At 54.1% G+C, this 17,511-nt stretch overlaps 1 protein-coding gene across 1 annotated transcript in view; it reads left to right on the forward strand.

Annotated features, from left to right (window-relative positions):
• Positions 1 to 17,511, forward strand: part of ELL (elongation factor for RNA polymerase II) — a 68,985-nt gene that overhangs the window by 33,440 nt on the left and 18,034 nt on the right. The window contains exons 2-4 of the mRNA XM_044917458.1: positions 9,835 to 9,882; positions 16,319 to 16,440; positions 16,887 to 17,050. Coding sequence (XP_044773393.1) covers positions 9,835 to 9,882; positions 16,319 to 16,440; positions 16,887 to 17,050 — 334 coding nt within the window. The remainder of the gene's footprint in view (positions 1 to 9,834; positions 9,883 to 16,318; positions 16,441 to 16,886; positions 17,051 to 17,511) is intronic.

The raw sequence follows: 17,511 nt of genomic DNA on the forward strand, positions 1-17,511 counted from the left end.
CACAGCCTCGGCATCCTGCTCAGAGTCTGCCAGGAAGTTGCAGGGAGGATTCCTTGAAAGGAGTTTCCCAATTGTTTGTGCTTTACTGGAAAGGGGGGGACAGTTGCCAGGAGGTCAGCAGCCAGGCCTTTTCTCAGGACTTAACTGCCCCCTTTCCTGGCCGCATTCTGCTCAGGAGCAGATTGAGTGATTGATCACAGCCCCTGAGAAGTGCTGGTGTGCTTCACTTGTGCTTTGCCAAGAGGGACACCCTTTAAGGAGGAACAAGCTCTTTTCGGCCCATTTTCCACAGGCACCTCTGTGTTCTGGGGGTCAGGTCATGCAGATTGCAGGGAGCATGTTTCCCTGGGTGGAGTTCAGTGCTGCTTCCCACACAGGGCCCGTGGCGGACGTCCTGGGGCTCTGTCCAGGTCAGGCCAGTCCTCACTTGTCCTACCTCTGCCGCCTCTGTTCTCCTTCCCCAGATGATGTGCAGACTCCGTGCTTTTCTCTCTCACTGACCTGGCCCCATGTCCATTCTATGTGGTATGGGAGGTCTCGTACATGTGCACTTTTTATTAGAAACCTTTCACATGGGAGTGTTAACGTGTGGAGATGACAGCGATGAGAACGATCGGCCCTGTGCCATCACCCAGCCTTGCCCTCTGTGAGTGCCTGACCCTTCTCGGTCCAACTCTTCCCCCTGCTCTTCCCTGTTCTGCTTGTTTAGTTTTGCTGGAGCATTTGTAAAACAATCCCAGGTATCTTTTCCTTTCACCCTTGGCTTTGTCAATGACTGCGTTGATTGTTAACTGATATGGACTGTTCCTTTCAGATGCAGTCTTTACTGAGCTCTGTGAGAGCGCTGGAGAACAGCCCCTGGCACCCTTGCGGGCTGTCTCTGCTGCGTCTTCTCTTGGCTGGGTCCATGCAGAGCCACATGTGATGTGCATGTCAGGTCTGGTAATTTATAGCACTCCGTCCTTCTTCCTTTTATGCCATCCATCTGTTGAAGAAACCAGGTCATTTGTCCCGTGGAGTGTCCCACGTTATGGCCCACGTTCTGCTCTGAAGATTGCTTTCCCCTTTGTTTTCCTCATGGCAGCAGTTAGCTCAGGGCTTCTCTGCCTCAGCACTGCTGACATTGGGGGCTAGAGCACTCTGGGGTGGGGCTGTTGTGGGCACAGCATCCTGGGCCTCCTTGCACCTGATTCCAGGGGTGCCCTCCTCCCCAACCAAGTATGTCTCTGGACTTCACCACTGTCCTCTGGCAGGATCACCTGGTTGAGAACCCTGAGTGTAACTCAGTGCCTTACCCAGTGTGCTTCCTGGACCTGGAGGTGGATTTTGTAAGCTACGTCCTGTGGCTTCACCCGTGAAGTGCTCTTCTCCGTGGAGAGCTATATGGGGATTCTGGCCATGGTGAAGTTCTAACTCACCCTCTCCCAGTCCTAGCTTAAAGGGGTCTTGGGCAGCACTCCATGCCTCCTCCCACGGGGCTACCTGTTCCCCTGCTCTGCTTGCTCCCTATGTCTTCCTACCTTCATCAGCATCTTTATGATACCTGTGGGAGCTGCTTGGGGACAGAAGACTGCAGGCTGTTCTGTGGTGATGCCTCCTCACTGCCCACCCCCACCAGGCCTCCTGACGCCCCCTGGGCTCTTGGCTAAAGCACATCACCAGCAGTGACACCTGTCCCAATGAACTCCTGGTTTCAGACCTTACACACGTCCAATAGGAGATGGCGTTCTGCTACGCAGGGTCCTGATAGGGCCAGTAGGGGGGGCAGCCCTCCATGCCTGCTGCAGTCACTGCAGTCGCTGGGCTGCTTGGCCCCTGGGGAGGATGTGACCTCTGAGCCTATGGTGGGAGTGACGTGACCCCTCAAGAGGGTCTGCAGAGACTAGAGGCATCGTGTGTAACTTTGCCAACCTGAAGCACAGCCCACACAGGCACTGAGCCTGACATATGCAGACAGGTAGTACCGTGTCCCAGAGACTGTTCTAGGAAGTTACATTACCTGGTGACCTGCTAATTACAGTCTGGGGAATAACGCGGAAGCTGCCAAGGCAATAGGGAAATGGGCAGCACCCCAGCTAGTCTATTGGACCCTCCTGGCCTTGACGTGTTCGCCGCCTTTTACTTTCTGTCCTGCTGAGGAGGCAAGGTAACAGGGTGGCAAGGCTTCCCTAACAAATGGTATGTCCCTGGTCCCATGAGCTCTTGTCCCCTGCAGGGAACAGCCAGCCAGAAGGCAGTGGTGGGGCATGTTAGCACGGTGAGCCCATGCATTGCCAGGGTGTCCCAGCTGCTGGGGGCCAGGCCAGGCGGGTCCAGAGGGTGAGCACTGGTCCTGCTGCGAAGGCATCTCTGACAAGGGCTCTGGCTGCTTGCTCCACAGACACTGTTGGTGCCACACCTTGGGGGGAAGTCCACGAGCCCAGGGGAGGCCCTGCACTCACCCCACGGCTGCTGACTTGTTTGCAGCATGCCTTCTTACCCAGGGCTTCTGTCCCGCTGCTCCCTCTGCAGCCCCGGCTGCTCCGCAGCTCCGCCCCAGCCTCGGCCCCGCCCTCGTTCGGGTCTGCTCGCTCGCTCTCTTTTTTTTTTAAAGATTTTATTTATTTATTTGACAGAGAGAGACACAGCGAGAGAGGGAACACAAGCACGGCGAGTCAGGGAGGGAGAAGCAGGCTTCCCGCTGAGTGGGGAGCCCGATACGGGGCTCGATCCCAGGACCCTGGGATCATGACCTGAGCCGAAGGCAGACGCTTAACGACTGAGCCACCCGCGCGCCCCAGGTCTGCTCTCTTGCCATGTCCACTGTACCCCTCACTTGATCCTTCCATGTGCAGTCAATGGCCACGTGCTGGGGTGGCCTGTGTCTGGTTGTCCTGCCCTGCCTGCCATGCTCTGTGAGGCATGGCCTGGGGCCTGAGGGACTCGGGAAGTGCCCCTCGAGTGCATAAAGGGGTAAGTGTCCAACCACGCTAGAGGTGCATGGCCAGCGTGTCCCGCAGACAAATATGCAGAGTCTGGCTGCTCTACCCCCCAGGGCCGTGGCTCAGGGAGGTCGGGGTTAGCTTGGCACTGGGAGAACGCAGCCCTCCAGTTAACCTCGTGCTTCAGGTCATATGGTGGCAGGACCCTGGGATAGTTTGCTTCCATCTCCCTGCCCCTACCCACCCAGGTCCTTGTGCCTCACTGCCACCCTTTCAAGGCTGCACTTCCAAATCCTTACTTCATCACTGTTTATGCCTTCAACAGACAGTGATCTACAGAAATGTCACCACAAGATAAAGTCTTCCATGTTCATACACATATTCCCTGTGCCCCAGTGCTCTTCATCCTGGGTGCAGATCCACGTGTCCATCTGGTGCCACGTTCCCTCCTCCTGAAGGACTTCCAGAACCTTCCTTGCAGTGCAGATCTACTGCAGAGATGATCTCAGCCTTTTTCTGCCTGAACAAGTTTTTGTTTCACCTTCTCCTTCACTCGATAAGGAACTATAGGTTAGCATTCATTGCTCTTGCCTCAGTCATTTACAGATGTCCTTCCACGGTCTCTAGGCTTTTTTCTGATACTTGGTCTTGTGAGTTATCTTTGCTCCTTGGTTCTCACAGCATGTCAGTCAGCGGTCATACTGATTTGCTTATGGTGTGCTGTGACATGGTTCTTTGTTTTCCTGCTGGAGCTTCTGGAATCTATGGAATTATTGTGTTCCTCACATTTGGGCCATTATTTCCTCAGATATCAAGCTCTTGGGATTCCAGTTATGCATATGTTGGAACTCTTGGTACCATTGTCCCATGGTTCACCGAGACTGTGTTCATTTTCCTGTAGACTTTTTTCTGTGTATGATTCATTTTGGATAGTTTTTGGTAGTTTGTCATCAGGTTCATAACCTTTTCTTCCACATAGTCTAATACATATTTTTTTAATTTTATTTATTTATTTTGAGAGAGAGAGAATGAGAGACAGAGAGCATGAGAGGGAGGAGGGTCAGAGGGAGAAGCAGACTCCCTGCCGAGCAGGGAGCCCGATGCGGGACTCGATCCAGGGACTCCAGGATCATGACCTGAGCCGAAGGCAGTCGCTTAACCAACTGAGCCACCCAGGCGCCCCCACATAGTCTAATATTAATCCCACTTCGTGAGTTTTTCTTTCCAGATATTTCATTTCTCAGCTCCAGAAGTGCCATGTGGCTCTCTCCTCATACCTCATATTTCTCTTCTCACCAGTTCAAGTTTCTTTTAAACCCTTGAACATTTTTCAAATGTAATGGTTACTCTAAAGTGAAGCCCTTGTCTGTCAGTTCCATTGTCTTTGTCCTTTGTGAGTCGATTTTCATTGGCTGAATTTTCTCCTGGGTTGAGGGGGGGGGTCACATTTTTCTATAACTTCACATGTCTGGAGGTTTTTGGTTTTGGATACTGAGTGTTGTGAATTCCATGGGGTCATGTGCTGGATTTCGTTGTTCTTCTTAAAGTGTGTTGGTTCTGCTGCTGGCTGCTGGCGGGCAGTTTGGTTAGTGGTGGGTCAGCTGATCCTGCGGAAGCTTGTTTCTGAGATTTTCTAGTAAAGGGAACTGAGTGAAGCATTTACTTGAGGGCTAGATTAGCTCCACTGCCGAGTGGGGTACAGTGAGAACTCCCTTGGACTGGCAACGCAGAATGGCCTCTCGTAGGCCATATCCTCCGGCTTGGGGCCCTGCCTCTGGGAAGTGCCCGTGAGCCTTCAAGGGGAGCAGCTCAGGGCCCTGTGCAGGCTCTAGGAGAGGCTTCTGCACTGCCCCCTCCTCCATGGGCCTTTGCCCACACATCCAGCCCCTTCAGCCTCCCCAGCCCGTGATCTGGAAAGTTTCTTGAGGCACTGAGCTGGGCGGTCAGAGGCTGCCACAGGGGCCTACGGCATTTGGGGGTCCCCTCGGCCTGCCTGCCCCACCCTGAACCTGACTCAAAGGGAAGATTAAGAATTGGTGAATTTGGGGCACCTGGGTGGCTCAGTCGTTAAGTGTCTGACTTCGGCTCAGGCCATGATCCCAGGGTCCTGGGATCGAGCCCCGCATCAGGCTCCCTGCTCGGTGGGGAGCCTGCTTCTCCCTCTCCCTCTGCCCACCCCCTCCTCATGTTCTCTCTCTCTCTCAAATAAATAAATAAAAATCTTTAAAAAAAAAAAAAAGAATTGGTGAATTATGCAGCCAGCTTTATTCCAGTAGGTTCTTGGAGGTGACAGACTTGATGCGTTTTGAGTCATTCAAATTAAACATATTTGCTTTACAGTAAATAGCTGAGAACTTTTGTTTAGAAAAATAAAAACCTTACTTTGATCTAAAAACAGATTTCCATTGCAAGTAGCAACCCCCTCCAACAAAACAATGTGTGTCAAAGGCCACTTTAGTGGATGTTGGACACACACAAGTGGTTTCAGTACATTTTAGAACTCTTTAGAGATTTCTCTTTTCTTAAACCTTCTTGTAACAATTTTGTTATGCTTCATTGAAATGTTCCGGGGCCTCTGAGCTGGGAATTTGTGGCAGGTGGGGTGGTCACATGCCAGTGTGCAGGACACTCCAAATCAGATTCCTGCAGCCCTTGGAGAGGCGACCCACCTGGCGCCTGTGGTTCCTCCTGGTAATCTTAGGGGGGTGGGGCACAGTGGTGAGCAGGTGCCCCATGTAGAAGAGTCTGCACAAAAGGTCAAGGTAGGGGCGCCTGGGTGGCTCAGTCATTAAGCGTCTGCCTTCGGCTCGGGTCAGGGTCCTGCATCGGGCTCCCTGCTCTGCGGGGGCCTGCTTCTCCCTCTCCCACTCCCCCTGCTTGTGTTCCCTCTCTCCCTGTCTCTCACTCTCTGTCAAATAAATAAGATCTAAAAAAAAAAAAAAAAAAGTCGGGCGCCTGGGTGGCTCAGTTGGTTAAGCGACTGCCTTCGGCTCAGGTCATGATCCTGGAGTCCTGGGATCGAGTCCCGCATCGGGCTCCCTGCTCGGCAGGGAGTCTGCTTCTCCCTCTGACCCTCCTCCCTCTCATGCTCTCTGTCTCTCATTCTCTCTGTCTCAAATAAATAAATAAAATCTTAAAAAAAAAAAAAAGTGAAGGTAGTCTGCCCTGGGGTGGAGGAGCTGATGGGCAAGAGCCGCAGCTGACTCAGGCAGCCTCATTAACCCAGATTACCAAGGGTGGGCCCTGCTGGGCCTGTAAATGTGGCTATGACTGTGACCGGCTGCCCACTGTTGGGTGGCGTGGCCCGTGACCTGAGTGCCGTTAGAACACACCTTGTCATCCAGTGAGTGTGAGGGCACTAAGGGCTGCTTCTCCCTTTGTTCTAATGTCCTACCAGGTGGGGCCCCTTTCCCCCTGCCTGCACAGGGCTGGCGGAACTTATTTGGGTCTGGTCCTGATGCCTGTTTTTGTTAGTGGCTATAGACGGGGCCTGTGGGGAGTCATCCAGGTATGTATGTGATAGTAACAAGTGAATTGCTCTGCTGTTGACAAGAAGAGCCTGGTTCTTCTGCTGGAGGGAGGAGACACCATGAGAACCAGGGGCCTGGTTTTGTGATGATAGCCAGGCTGCTTGGGGACATGGCCTTGGCATTGTTTTTTTTTTTTTTAAGATTTTATTTATTTATTTGACAGAGAGAGAGACAGTGAGAGAGGGAACACAAGCAGGGGGAGTGGGAGAGGGAGAAGCAGGCTTCCCGCCGAGCAGGGAGCCCGATGCGGGGCTCGATCCCAGGACCCTGAGATCATGACCTGAGCCGAAGGCAGTCGCTTAACCAACTGAGCCACCCAGGCGCCCCTGGCCTTGGCATTGTTGAGAAGGCCTGGGTTTTTAGGCCTCTCTGCCAGCTTCTCCAATGGGTAAAGTCACCGCCGTTGGGGAATAAGTGATTGCAGGAAAGGAGTCCTCTAGATAATTTGCTTGGCAGCTACCACGCCAGTTAAACGCTTCACTAAGTGGCTCACAGGGAGCGTGTGGTCCAGGGGGAGGGTGGCCCACCACGCCAGCTGGTGTGGTGCTGGTTTTTGTCTGCCAGGCACTGCTGGGGCTGCCCTGGTGGAGTTCCTTCTGGGGAGATGCACCCTTTTGGATTCCTCCCCATTATTACTCTAAATCCAGACTTGTATCATCACCATTGTCATGTCCCCTGTCCCCCAAGCTCCTCCCCCAACACAGGCCTTGCCCTGTGTTGATAGACACGCAAGGCACTAGAGTTAGCCCTAGGCTGGCTCCTACACGGGGGCCTGGGCTACCAGACATGGGGGTGCAAGAAGCAAGCCCCAGGTGCTCTCTGCCACTGTGGCATCCCGTGTGTCTGCTCTGGGCTTTGTACCTGCTGTTCCCTCTGCTGGGAGCAGCCTGCCTTCCTGTCTTTGATGATCAGGTGAGGTCGGTAGAGAGTTCCAGAGGACTGCTTTGCCTTAGCATTGCCTTTGCTGGGTGTTCTTGTATCTTCTGCTGTTTCCTTCCATCTACTCTATATCCTGCACTGAAAATGGTTAACAGACCGGAATATCTCCTCTGGGTGTTCAGGAATCTTCTGTGTTCAGGTGATGTTGCTCAAAGCCCAGGAGTCTTCAGAGAAAGACCCTCTGTGAGCCTGAGGGCAGGTCACAGCTGTCATGGAGGTGTGTGGATGGCCCATGGAACTTACCTGCTTTAGGCGTAGGGTCTGTGAGTGTAAATACACCACCCTAGACGTCTAGTTGCCTCCGGCAGCCTGCAGCCACTGCCCGCTCCCACCCATGGCCCAGGCACTCACTAATCTGCTTTCTGTCTCTTTAGTTTTGCCTTTCCTGGAAATTTACATGAACAGAATCATCCGATGCAGGATGTCCTATGTTGAGGTACTCTTACTTAGAGGCTTTGAGGTTTGTCCATGTTGTGTCCATCAGGAGTTCGTTCCCTTTTATTTCTGGGTAGTATTCTTTTGTTACTTAGTCCACCAATTGATGGGTATTTGGGTTGTTGCTACTTTTTGGATACTAAGAGTAGTTCTGCTGTGCACATTTCTATATACGTTTTTGTGTAGACCTATATTTTCATTTCTCTTGGGTCTGTCCCTTGGAGTGGAAATGCTGGGTCATATGGTAACTGTGTTTAACCTTTTTTAGAAACTACCAGATCGTTTTTCACAGTGGCTTTGCCGTGTGCATTCCCACCAGCGTGTTGGGTATTGTCCTTTTCGTTTTAGCCGTCCTGATAGGTGCATGGTATCTCTCTGTGAAACCTGCACTTCACTGATGACTAGTGGCCTCATACGTGCTCATTGGCCACCTGCAGGTTTTCTTTTTGTTCTCTATCTTTAACCCAGTTCCAAGCAAAGGCCTCTTAAATGTTGTATCTCCAAGGGCCTAGCTGGTCCGGGGACCCCACAGGTGCTGTGTTTCTCATTCTCTGAATGTCAGCCCCAGGGGTGGGGGGTGACGGGCAAGGTCAGGTTGTGGCTTATAGGATGGGTCAGCTGGTCCTGAGCCTGCTTTGGGGAAAGCCTGGCGTCTGTCTTCAAAGCACGGCGACCCTCCAAAGCAGGGGTTGGTTTCGGTCCTGGAGCAGGACAGGGGGCTGGAGGATGTCCCATATCTGACAGCCTGGCAGTGAGAGGTGATGTGCTTTGGAAATGTAGGGTGGTTTCTAGGGTGTCAGATCCTATGGGAGTAAGTGCTGATGCTTGGTGTGATCTCTCAGGACATTTGGAAATTCTGCTGCCCCAAGTTCACTGACAAACTGCTCCAGTGACAGTCCTTGAGATTTGGCAAAAGAGAGGGCTCTTGGTAAACAAAGTGTGTGGGAGGGTGGTGGGGGGGAGTACATGTACGGCTTGTGTGGTCCCAGCTGCTGAGCCATGTCTGCCTCATACGACTACAACCCTCAGCCCAGCAGCTGATGGACCCATGCACCCCGAGAGGCCAACCTGCCTGTTGGTTGGTTCTTCCCGTGATTCTAGAGAGCTACTTCACCCACCCAGGGCCTGTGGTGGGCCTGACAGTCTGGGTGGGGAGCAGGCAGGTAGTCCAGACAGCTGGTGTCTGGGGCCAGCTGGGAGGGTCTCCTTTCACTGCCGGTGGGGCTGGGGTGCAGGCCCGAGGGGCAAGCTTGGATGGAGATGCGAGAGCCCAGCGTCTGGAGAAGGCCGGGGAGGATAGTGGGCACAGAAGCGAGGAGGGTTTGGGGACTGAGAGGGAAGGGGTTGTGGTGACAAACTAGGGCCACGCTGTGGGGTGATATGTGCCGTACAGAAGGTGGGTGCTTAGGCCCAAGATGGGTGAGAAAGAGAGGTGCGACCCTCCATCTGGATCCGTGTTCTTTCTAAAATTCTGACAGAAGGCTGATCTCTGAATAGCTGAAGCTTAAAGTATTTTGAGTTTTTAAGTATATTTTTTCTTGTGACATTTGGAAATTCCACCACCCAAGCTCAGTGACAAACTGCTCTGAAGTTGTGACGTGGGAGCTGAGCAGGCCTTGGGCCCTGTCCTGGCAGGGTGTTTGGAGTGGGGGGCATCACCTCGTCAGCCTGCCTTCCGGCCAGCGGTGCTCATCCATTGCGATTCCCTTCTGAGGGGGTGTCTCTGAAGCAGGGTGGTCTGGGCTGATGTTGGTTTGGGGGTAACAGTGAGGGGCTGCCCATTGCCTGTGTCTCCACTCTTACCTCTTATATACCTGCCATTCAGGAACTCCTACTGATGCTTCAAAATTCTGCTCCAGTGATCTTTCCTGTAATTTTCAGACGTGTGTGTGTTTTCTCTTGTGTCTGCTGAAAACATTGTCCTTATCCTACTCTTTCTGTACCTGGGAAGTAAGTCTTTGGATTTCGAGATATCTTTATTGACATTTTCCCATTTTGCTTTTTTGCAGGAGTCTGTTTCACTGAGACCATCAATCCGATTTCAAGGAAGTCAAGGGGTGAGTCTTTTTTGTCTTAAGCGTGTCTGGAATTGTGACAGTGTGCGCTCTGGCCTGTTGTGGCATGCTGGGCACAGAAGCAGACTGGGGACAGCATTTTGGTCCCATCTCTGTGTGTGTCAGGCCGGGCGCTGTGCCGAGCTAAGGTCTGCCAGGTTGGTCCCATGACCAGGGCCACACCAAGAGGCTGTCTGGGGTGAATGCAGCTTTTCTGTCCAGCAGTCCCTCAGAGTCTCCCCTTCCTTCCTATAGCCAATGCATAGCTGACTCCCAGGCCCCCTAGTCCCTGTTCTGATCTGATCTCTGCACTGATTCAAAACTGAGGTGTCCCAGGGGCCAAGCAGGCCTGGAGCCGTGGCCTCCCCAGGAGCTGGTTTGTTGGTACACCTGGGACCATGGGTGTCTGATTTTAGTACTGGGCTGCCGATGGGGGGAGGGGGTTGTTACAGAAACTGAGCACTCCGTGTTTTCTGAAACGTATTTATTTTATTCTAAATGATCATCTTATAGAAAAATTGAGAGAAGAAAAAAAAAAAGTGGGACGAGTTGTCCACAATTCTTGCCCCCCAAGGCTTAGGACCCCCCTGTATCCCTCACCCACCACACAGGCCTTGGAACATTTCAGGTTTTTTTCTGGTCTTTATTGCAAGTCTTTTTTTTTTTTAATCTGAAGTGTTGCCACAAGTGTCTGAGTCAGTTTCCACCTGACAGCTGGCCGGCTGCCTCTTTATGGAGGAGGTCTGTGGGTTTCACCCCTGCCAGTGTATTCTAGAGAGACAGGGCCTCTAGAAGATCCATGTGTCTGTGTGTGCAGATGCAGAGATACCAAGAGATACATTGCAAGGCATTGGCCCTACAGTTGTGGGGCTGGTGAGGCTGAAGTCCATCCATGGAGCAGGCAGGAATGGGCACTGTGGTCCACAGGCGAGCTAGGGAAACCTCAGTTTCCCTCTTAAGGCCTTCAGCTGATTGGATGAGGCCCACTCAGACCATCGAGGGTCATTCTCTTAAAGTCAGCTGGTCGTGGATGTCACCACATCTACAGAATACCTCATCCAGATTAGCATTCATAGCATCACTTGGGGCTGTGGCCTGGCCAGGTGCACATGTGAACTGAACTGACGATCATACCAAGACCTGTCAAGGTCATCAAGACCCCCTGAAAGGCCCCAGAGTCCCTGCTTCCCCAGTGCCTCCTCAGGGACATCGCACCTCCGTCCGGCCCCTTCGGAGTCTTGTGGCAGCCTTCCCTTTATTTTCCCTGGGACATTGCCCCAAGGGCAGAGGTCAGTGTTGGGGGCAGGGTTCCCTGGGCTTGCTGCCAGACTGGCCTCATGTCGCCCTCTGGTGGCCAATGGTCACGCTGTGCCCTCAGCAGTCAGGGAAAGAAGAGGAAGTGGATCCATGGAAGGGGCCACTGAGATTAGTGGCTTATGTAGTGAGCAACATTTTCTGGTCAGCAAGACACCACACGACCACTCACAAAAGGCACAGAAGCACCACGAGGTTCTCCTGGGCCGTGCCTTGTGTTGCCCAAATTTCTGTGCAAAGCCTCAGAGCCACGTCCGTTCAACTTAGGGGTTCTACCACCTTAGATTTAGAGTCATGTTTTACCCACTTTTCCTTCTGTCTGGATTTTCTCATGCGTAACAGAGTTTTAGAAAGTTCTGAGCGTACAGAGGCCCTGTGCCGCAGCTCTGGGCAAGCCAGACCACGATTCTTCACTAGGAGGCTTTTCCCTGTGTGAGCCTGTGTGAGGGCTGGAGGGTGCCAAGTGGCGAGGAGGAGTGCTATTCTTTCCCTGCTTGCTGTGAAGGGTCAGGCACTAGGTCTACCCTCTGTGTCCTCTGGACCTTGTCCTTCTCCTCCTGGGCATTGATGGGATGCATCCCCTCCCCCCTGCCAGTTGTGAGGGGCCTGGCCTGGTGCTAGGCACATAGCGGGCCGCATCTGCATAGTCGCCCTGCTGCCGGAGGAGTCAGGGCACCTGGGCTCTTGCCTCCCACTTCTCCTGGTCCCTCAGCTCCTTGTGCATAGCTGAGGTTGGGAGATGGAGCCAGTGAGGTAGGCTGGACAGAGAAAGGAGCAGGCAGGAGGTCAGTGGGGTGGGGCTGGGCAGGCTCATCCAATGTTCATGGGGAATGGGCTAATTCCATGTTTGGCTCTTTGTAGGGTGATGGGGACCCTCTTTCCCAGAGGCCCATGAAGCTGACAGACTGAAGATGGAGACCCCATCAGTAGGCTCCTGAGCTCAGGGACCTTGGCCAATTCTTTTCACCATCCCTCAGCCTCCTCGCCCAGGAGATCGGCTCTCTGCCTCAGGGGTCATGTGTGTGTGTGTGTGTGTTCATGAGGTCTTAGGAGAACCAGTGTCCTCCTTGCAGCCCAGAATGAGCTCACTCAGCTCCTCGTGTGCGTCCCCCTCGGTGCGCATAGCCAGTGTCGGGCTTCAACATTGAGCACTGCCTGGGTGGGAGTCCCATCTGGCCTGGTCACCTGCTTATGCTTGCAAGCACCATGAGAACCCGGCCTGCGCAAGGAGGTTGTGGTGTGCAGCCGGGCCCTGGTGTTGGCTGCTTCCTTGGCGTGACTAACAGCATTTGCCAGGGTGCCCGGAGAGCCTGGCCCACCAGTGGTAGCATGTTGGGCCTCTGGGGGGTCACGTGCCAGAGCAAGATGTTCATCTTTATTTCATTTGCCAAGTACATGTTTGTGTTTGCATTCTCTGCCTTCTCTCGAACACTGAGCTGGCTGACCTGGGCCCATGTACTGCTGGGGGTCACTTTTAAGTTGTTAACCTCTGACAGCTGGTGAAGTCAGCCTCCAGAGGGGAAGAGAAACCCCCACCTGGCCAGCCCCACCCTGAAACTCTTCAGTTGATGAAAAAAGAGAAGTAGGGTTGGTATCCAAGGCTGTTAAGGGTCTCGGCATTTCCCTGTGCTGCAGCAGGAGCCTGAACCGCACTTTCTAGAATGAGGTTTGGCAGCTCTGGTCAGAGGCGTTTGGCCAGTTTCTGTCTGTGTGTCTAGGAGCCATCTCTGCGGGAGCAGTTAAGGGCATACACAAGATTGAGCCACTAGCTGCTTATTGCTGCGTCATTTGTAACAGGGACAGTTTGGAAACACTAAAAACTCTCTAAAATGGGGGGTTTTGGAGTTGGGAGCCAACTGTGTGCCAGGGTTGACCGGAGTGCGGGGGCTGTGCGCTCCCTCTCCTGAGCTTGCTGGGCGGGTGAGAGCATGAGGGCGGCGCCTGGAATGCAGGCAGGTGCTTAGCGTGCGCCCTGAGCCTGGGGTTGAGGGAGTGCCCCTGGGCGGCAGAGGATGCTTTCTCTTGGAAGTCAAGTTCAGCAATGGTAGTTCTCTGTACCCAGAATATGTTTTATTCTGAAGCTTCCCCGGGAAGTGACAATAACTAAGAAAACAAGTGTTGCCTGAAAACTCTTCTGGCCAGAGAGAAGACCCTGGTCGGTTGGCGTTTGGGTTCCTGTACGTGCCCATTGACCTCATTCTTACCTGAATGGAATATCAAGTGCTTTCCCCACCAGTTTTTGCCCCCAGGACTTGCTGTGTCTTTTCACAGCCCCCACTTACACCACAGACCCGGGGAGGAGGGGGGCAGGCAGGCCCGGCTTGGGCCAGATTTCAAAGGATAGGGCTGTGGCAGGAGCCTCTGCCCCCTCGCAGGCCTCAGAGGCACTCAGGGCCACCCAGGAAGGACAGACCTGTTTGCTGCTCCAGCTCTGCGCACACAGACGCTCGATTAGGTTTATAGTGACCTAACCCGGAGTCAGGGCTGACATCAGATGCACCCAAACCTGCGTGCTCAGGCCAGCTGAGGGCCACATGGTGGCCCCCGTGGGACAGCTGAGACTTGGTCCAGAAGGCACATGCTCTGGCTGACCAGGGCTGTTTCGGGCCACATCCTGGAACATGTGCCAAGCTCTTCACTGAGCCAGAGAAAGCCATGCGTTCCTGGGCTGTTCATGCCCAGCTGGCTGATTTCCCTGCCTGGTTCCCAGTGACTGGTAACCAATAACCAGCATCATTTGGGAGCGGCAAAGCAGCCTGCTAACAGGAGGATTCCACAGGCCGTGGTAGTGCTGGGGAGGGAGCCGGGACTGAATGGGCCACACCAGGCTCCCAGCAAACCTCCCCTCTACTTCCCTCCCTCCCCGACTCGTGTGCTCCCCACTTTGTCCTGAAGGATACCGGAAACCTCTGTGTGTGTCCTCCCCTGTCACGAGTAGCATCTAGTTCTCCTGTGCATTAGTTTCAAGCCCAGGGTTTCTCACCATCCTGTGGCTCCAGTAGCTACACAAACCCACCTCTGGGCTCTGTGCTGGGACCCCCACTTCCAGAATAAATTTTGAAAGTGGGCATACGCACCTGTGTGGAAAAGGTTTAGATGGGGTAAAAGGGTCACAGTGCAGAGTCCCCCACAGCCCTCACCTAGAGAGAAGCACAGTTGCTTTGGGACTCAGAACTGACCTCCTTCCCTTCTCTTGGGTGACAGCCCAGTCACTGTCCTCTGAGCAGACCGAGGTAGAAAATGCCACCTGGGGCGGGGCGGGGAGACACATCTCCATCAGAGCCAGGATGGGATGAGGGAGAGGTTCAAGGAGGGGGTGGAGAAAGCTCCCCCTGCCCCCCCCCCCTCCGGCAGCGGGTGTCAGGCTCCGCTGGAAGCGGCTTTTGATTTGCTGACTTTGTGGTGGTGTGTGAGCTTCCTGCTGCATTCTGGGCCACTGCGTCAGTACATATCTGGCTTTGGATGCATCTCCTGCAGTGACCCTCAGCAGCCCAAGCCTTGGCATCTGAGCAGTGTGTTTCCAGCTACTTCTATAATGGAGAACAAAAAGTCACATCCAAGAAGGGATGAGTGTGGGGCGCTTGGGTGGCTCAGTCGGTTAAGTGGCTGCCTTCGGCTCAGGTCATGATCCCAGGGTCCTGGGATGGAGCCCCACATCATGCTCCCTGCTCAGCGGGGAGCCTTGCTTCTCCCTCTCCCTCTGCCTGCCACTCTGCCTACTTGTGCTCTCTCTCTCTCTGTCAAATAAATAAATAAAATCTTAAAAAAAAAAGGGGGGGGGAGGGATGAGTGGACAGCACAGGGTGGCCACAAGTGTTGGAAAGGAGATGTTGTGTGCAGACAGGACAAGGCTCAACTGCCATGTCTGGAAGCCACTCTGAGCGAGGTTCGCTCTCACTGTGCACATCCGGGCCTCTCCTGGGGGCAGGGACTGACCGTATGCTGGGCAGATCACTCAGTGTTTGGGGGCCAACGCTAGGCCAGGTGGACATGCAGGTTCCCTATGGGTCCATGCACCAGCCTGAGGGGTGGGGCAGGGAGGCCGTGAAGCTGGGTCAGGAGCAGCGTCCTTTCTTGTGGCCTGAGCCACTGTGTTCTCAGTCTCAGACAGGCTGAACTGCCCTTATTTACTCGTGACAGTGGGGCAGGGGTGTTATTCAACTGGGCCATGTTTGATCTGGTGCTGATGAGGGTTGTTGGTATGCTCACCTCCATTGGAGAGGAAACAGAGCCTGGGCATACTGAGGTGGTTTGGCTGGCAGCCTGGGGATGAGGCTGGAATGCGGCCTGCCTATCCCCTTAACCTCCGTTTACCACTTGTGCCCCCCTTGTGTGTCTGTCAGCTGTGATGAGCTCCTGTACCCAAAACCCAGTGATTACTTTATGAGGGGCCACCATGGGGTGACAGGATTCTGGAGGCCCATCCTGTACCCCGAATATGGGCCAGCAACCAGAGCATGGGGTCTTCCTACCAACTCCCTCAACCTAGGGAGGGTTGGTCTGAAATCCTGCAGTGGCCTCTGGGCACAAGGCTGTCCCACCTGCGCTGAGCCCTATACCTTGGCTGGGACCATTGCTCTCTGTCTGTCTGCCAGCCAGGCTGTCCATCCCTTCTGCAGAGGCACTGCCCAAAGTCAGGGTTACATTAACCAAGACATTCATCCTGTGTCACATGTAACCGTGTCATGGTTTGTTGAGGTGAGTGCTGCCCATCTGTGAGCCCCTGAGGGCCTGCAGGGCAGTGAGTGGACATTTAGGTGGAGTCTGTATCCCACAGGGGAGCAAGGGTTGGAGTATCTTGGCTGCTCAGTTTGCCCTGATGGCTCCCGATGCCCATCTTGTCTCATTTCATCTTCACGCATGTCCCAGGCCAGATCTGCTCCATTTGCTGGGCAGGAAACTGGGTCATGACCCAGATCAGGGTGGGATCCCTGTCTCTGGGTGTATGTTAAGCGCTCTATGCTCCTCAGACCAAGATGCCATCGCTGCTTAGAAAGTGCTAGCACATTCTCATTGTGTCAAGTTGTGGGGATGGTCTGAGGTCCAGTGACTGGGCCATCCCATGGTGCCCGCCCCCACGCTCGTGTTGTGGACCTCTCAGTGATGTCTCCCGTTCTCTACACAGCACATCTCCATCCCCCAGCCTGACTGTCCCACAGAGGCACGGACATTCTCCTTCTACCTCTCCAACATTGGCCGTGACAGCCCCCAGGGCAGCTTCGACTGCATCCAGCAGTATGTCTCCAGGTGAGGTCCTACCTGGGCCCAGTGCCCCCTTCTTCTTTTTCTTTGTACTTTTTCTATTTTTTTTTTTTTTAGTTTATTTATTTAAGTAATCTCTACACCCAACATGGGCCTTGAACTCATGACCACAAGATTGAGAGCCGCACGCTGTACGGACTGAGCCAGCCAGGCCACCCCAGTGCCTCCTTCCTTCCTTTACATGAGCCTTGCTGCTGCTTTCAGTGTGTGGGGGGCATGGGTGCAGGTCCTGGCCTGCTGCCTCTGCCCAGGGACCTAGGTTGCCTTGTTTCTTCCAGATCAAGATGTGCCATGTAGAAACCATGCTGCTCAAGTTATCACCGACCCCATTTCCCACCTGGGGATTGTGGGGGGGGCGGACACGGGCTCCTAGACTGTCTCTCCTTGTCATCCCAGGAGTTAACCTTGGCTCCTGGCCCCTTATCTTGCAGCCATGGGGATGTTCACCTGGACTGCCTGGGCAGCATCCAGGACAAAATCACGGTGTGTGCTACCGACGACTCCTACCAGAAAGCACGGCAGAGCATGGCACAGGCCGAGGAGGAGACGCGGAGCCGTGGTGCCATTGTCATCAAGGCCGGAGGCCGCTACCTGGGTGAGGAAGAGGCCTGGGACTCCACCTGTCGGGGGGCTCATCCGTGCTGGGCAGCTGTGGGGTTGGGGAGCAGGAGAGACTCAGGGCCTGTCCTGGCCAGGAGCTGGAGTGATGGGTTAACAGGTGTGGCCCCAAGCAGGGTGAGCCAAGTTGTCGTTGGATCAGAAAGGAAGGTCCTGTTGCATTGGCTGAGTCAGCTGGGGGCTGTGGCATCTGTTGATTGCCCAGTTTGAATAAGAGCCCCAAGAACTCTAGGAATTCCAAATCCACGGACCCCTCTCTCCCAGGCTCTCGCCTCGGGGATCTCTACCCATCAGAGAGATAGACCTACTCTTTGACAGCAGGGCTGCAGTCTGTCCTCCAGCGGCCACCCCTGCCCTCACCTGCCTGGCCGGCTCTTCCCCAAGACTGACATGGCCAGTGGCAAGGTGCAGATGGCGAGACCTACCCTGTGGCAAGTG

The sequence above is a fragment of the Neomonachus schauinslandi genome, chromosome 1, assembly GCF_002201575.2.
Source record: "Neomonachus schauinslandi chromosome 1, ASM220157v2, whole genome shotgun sequence".
Classification (NCBI taxonomy): Eukaryota; Metazoa; Chordata; class Mammalia; order Carnivora; family Phocidae; genus Neomonachus; species Neomonachus schauinslandi.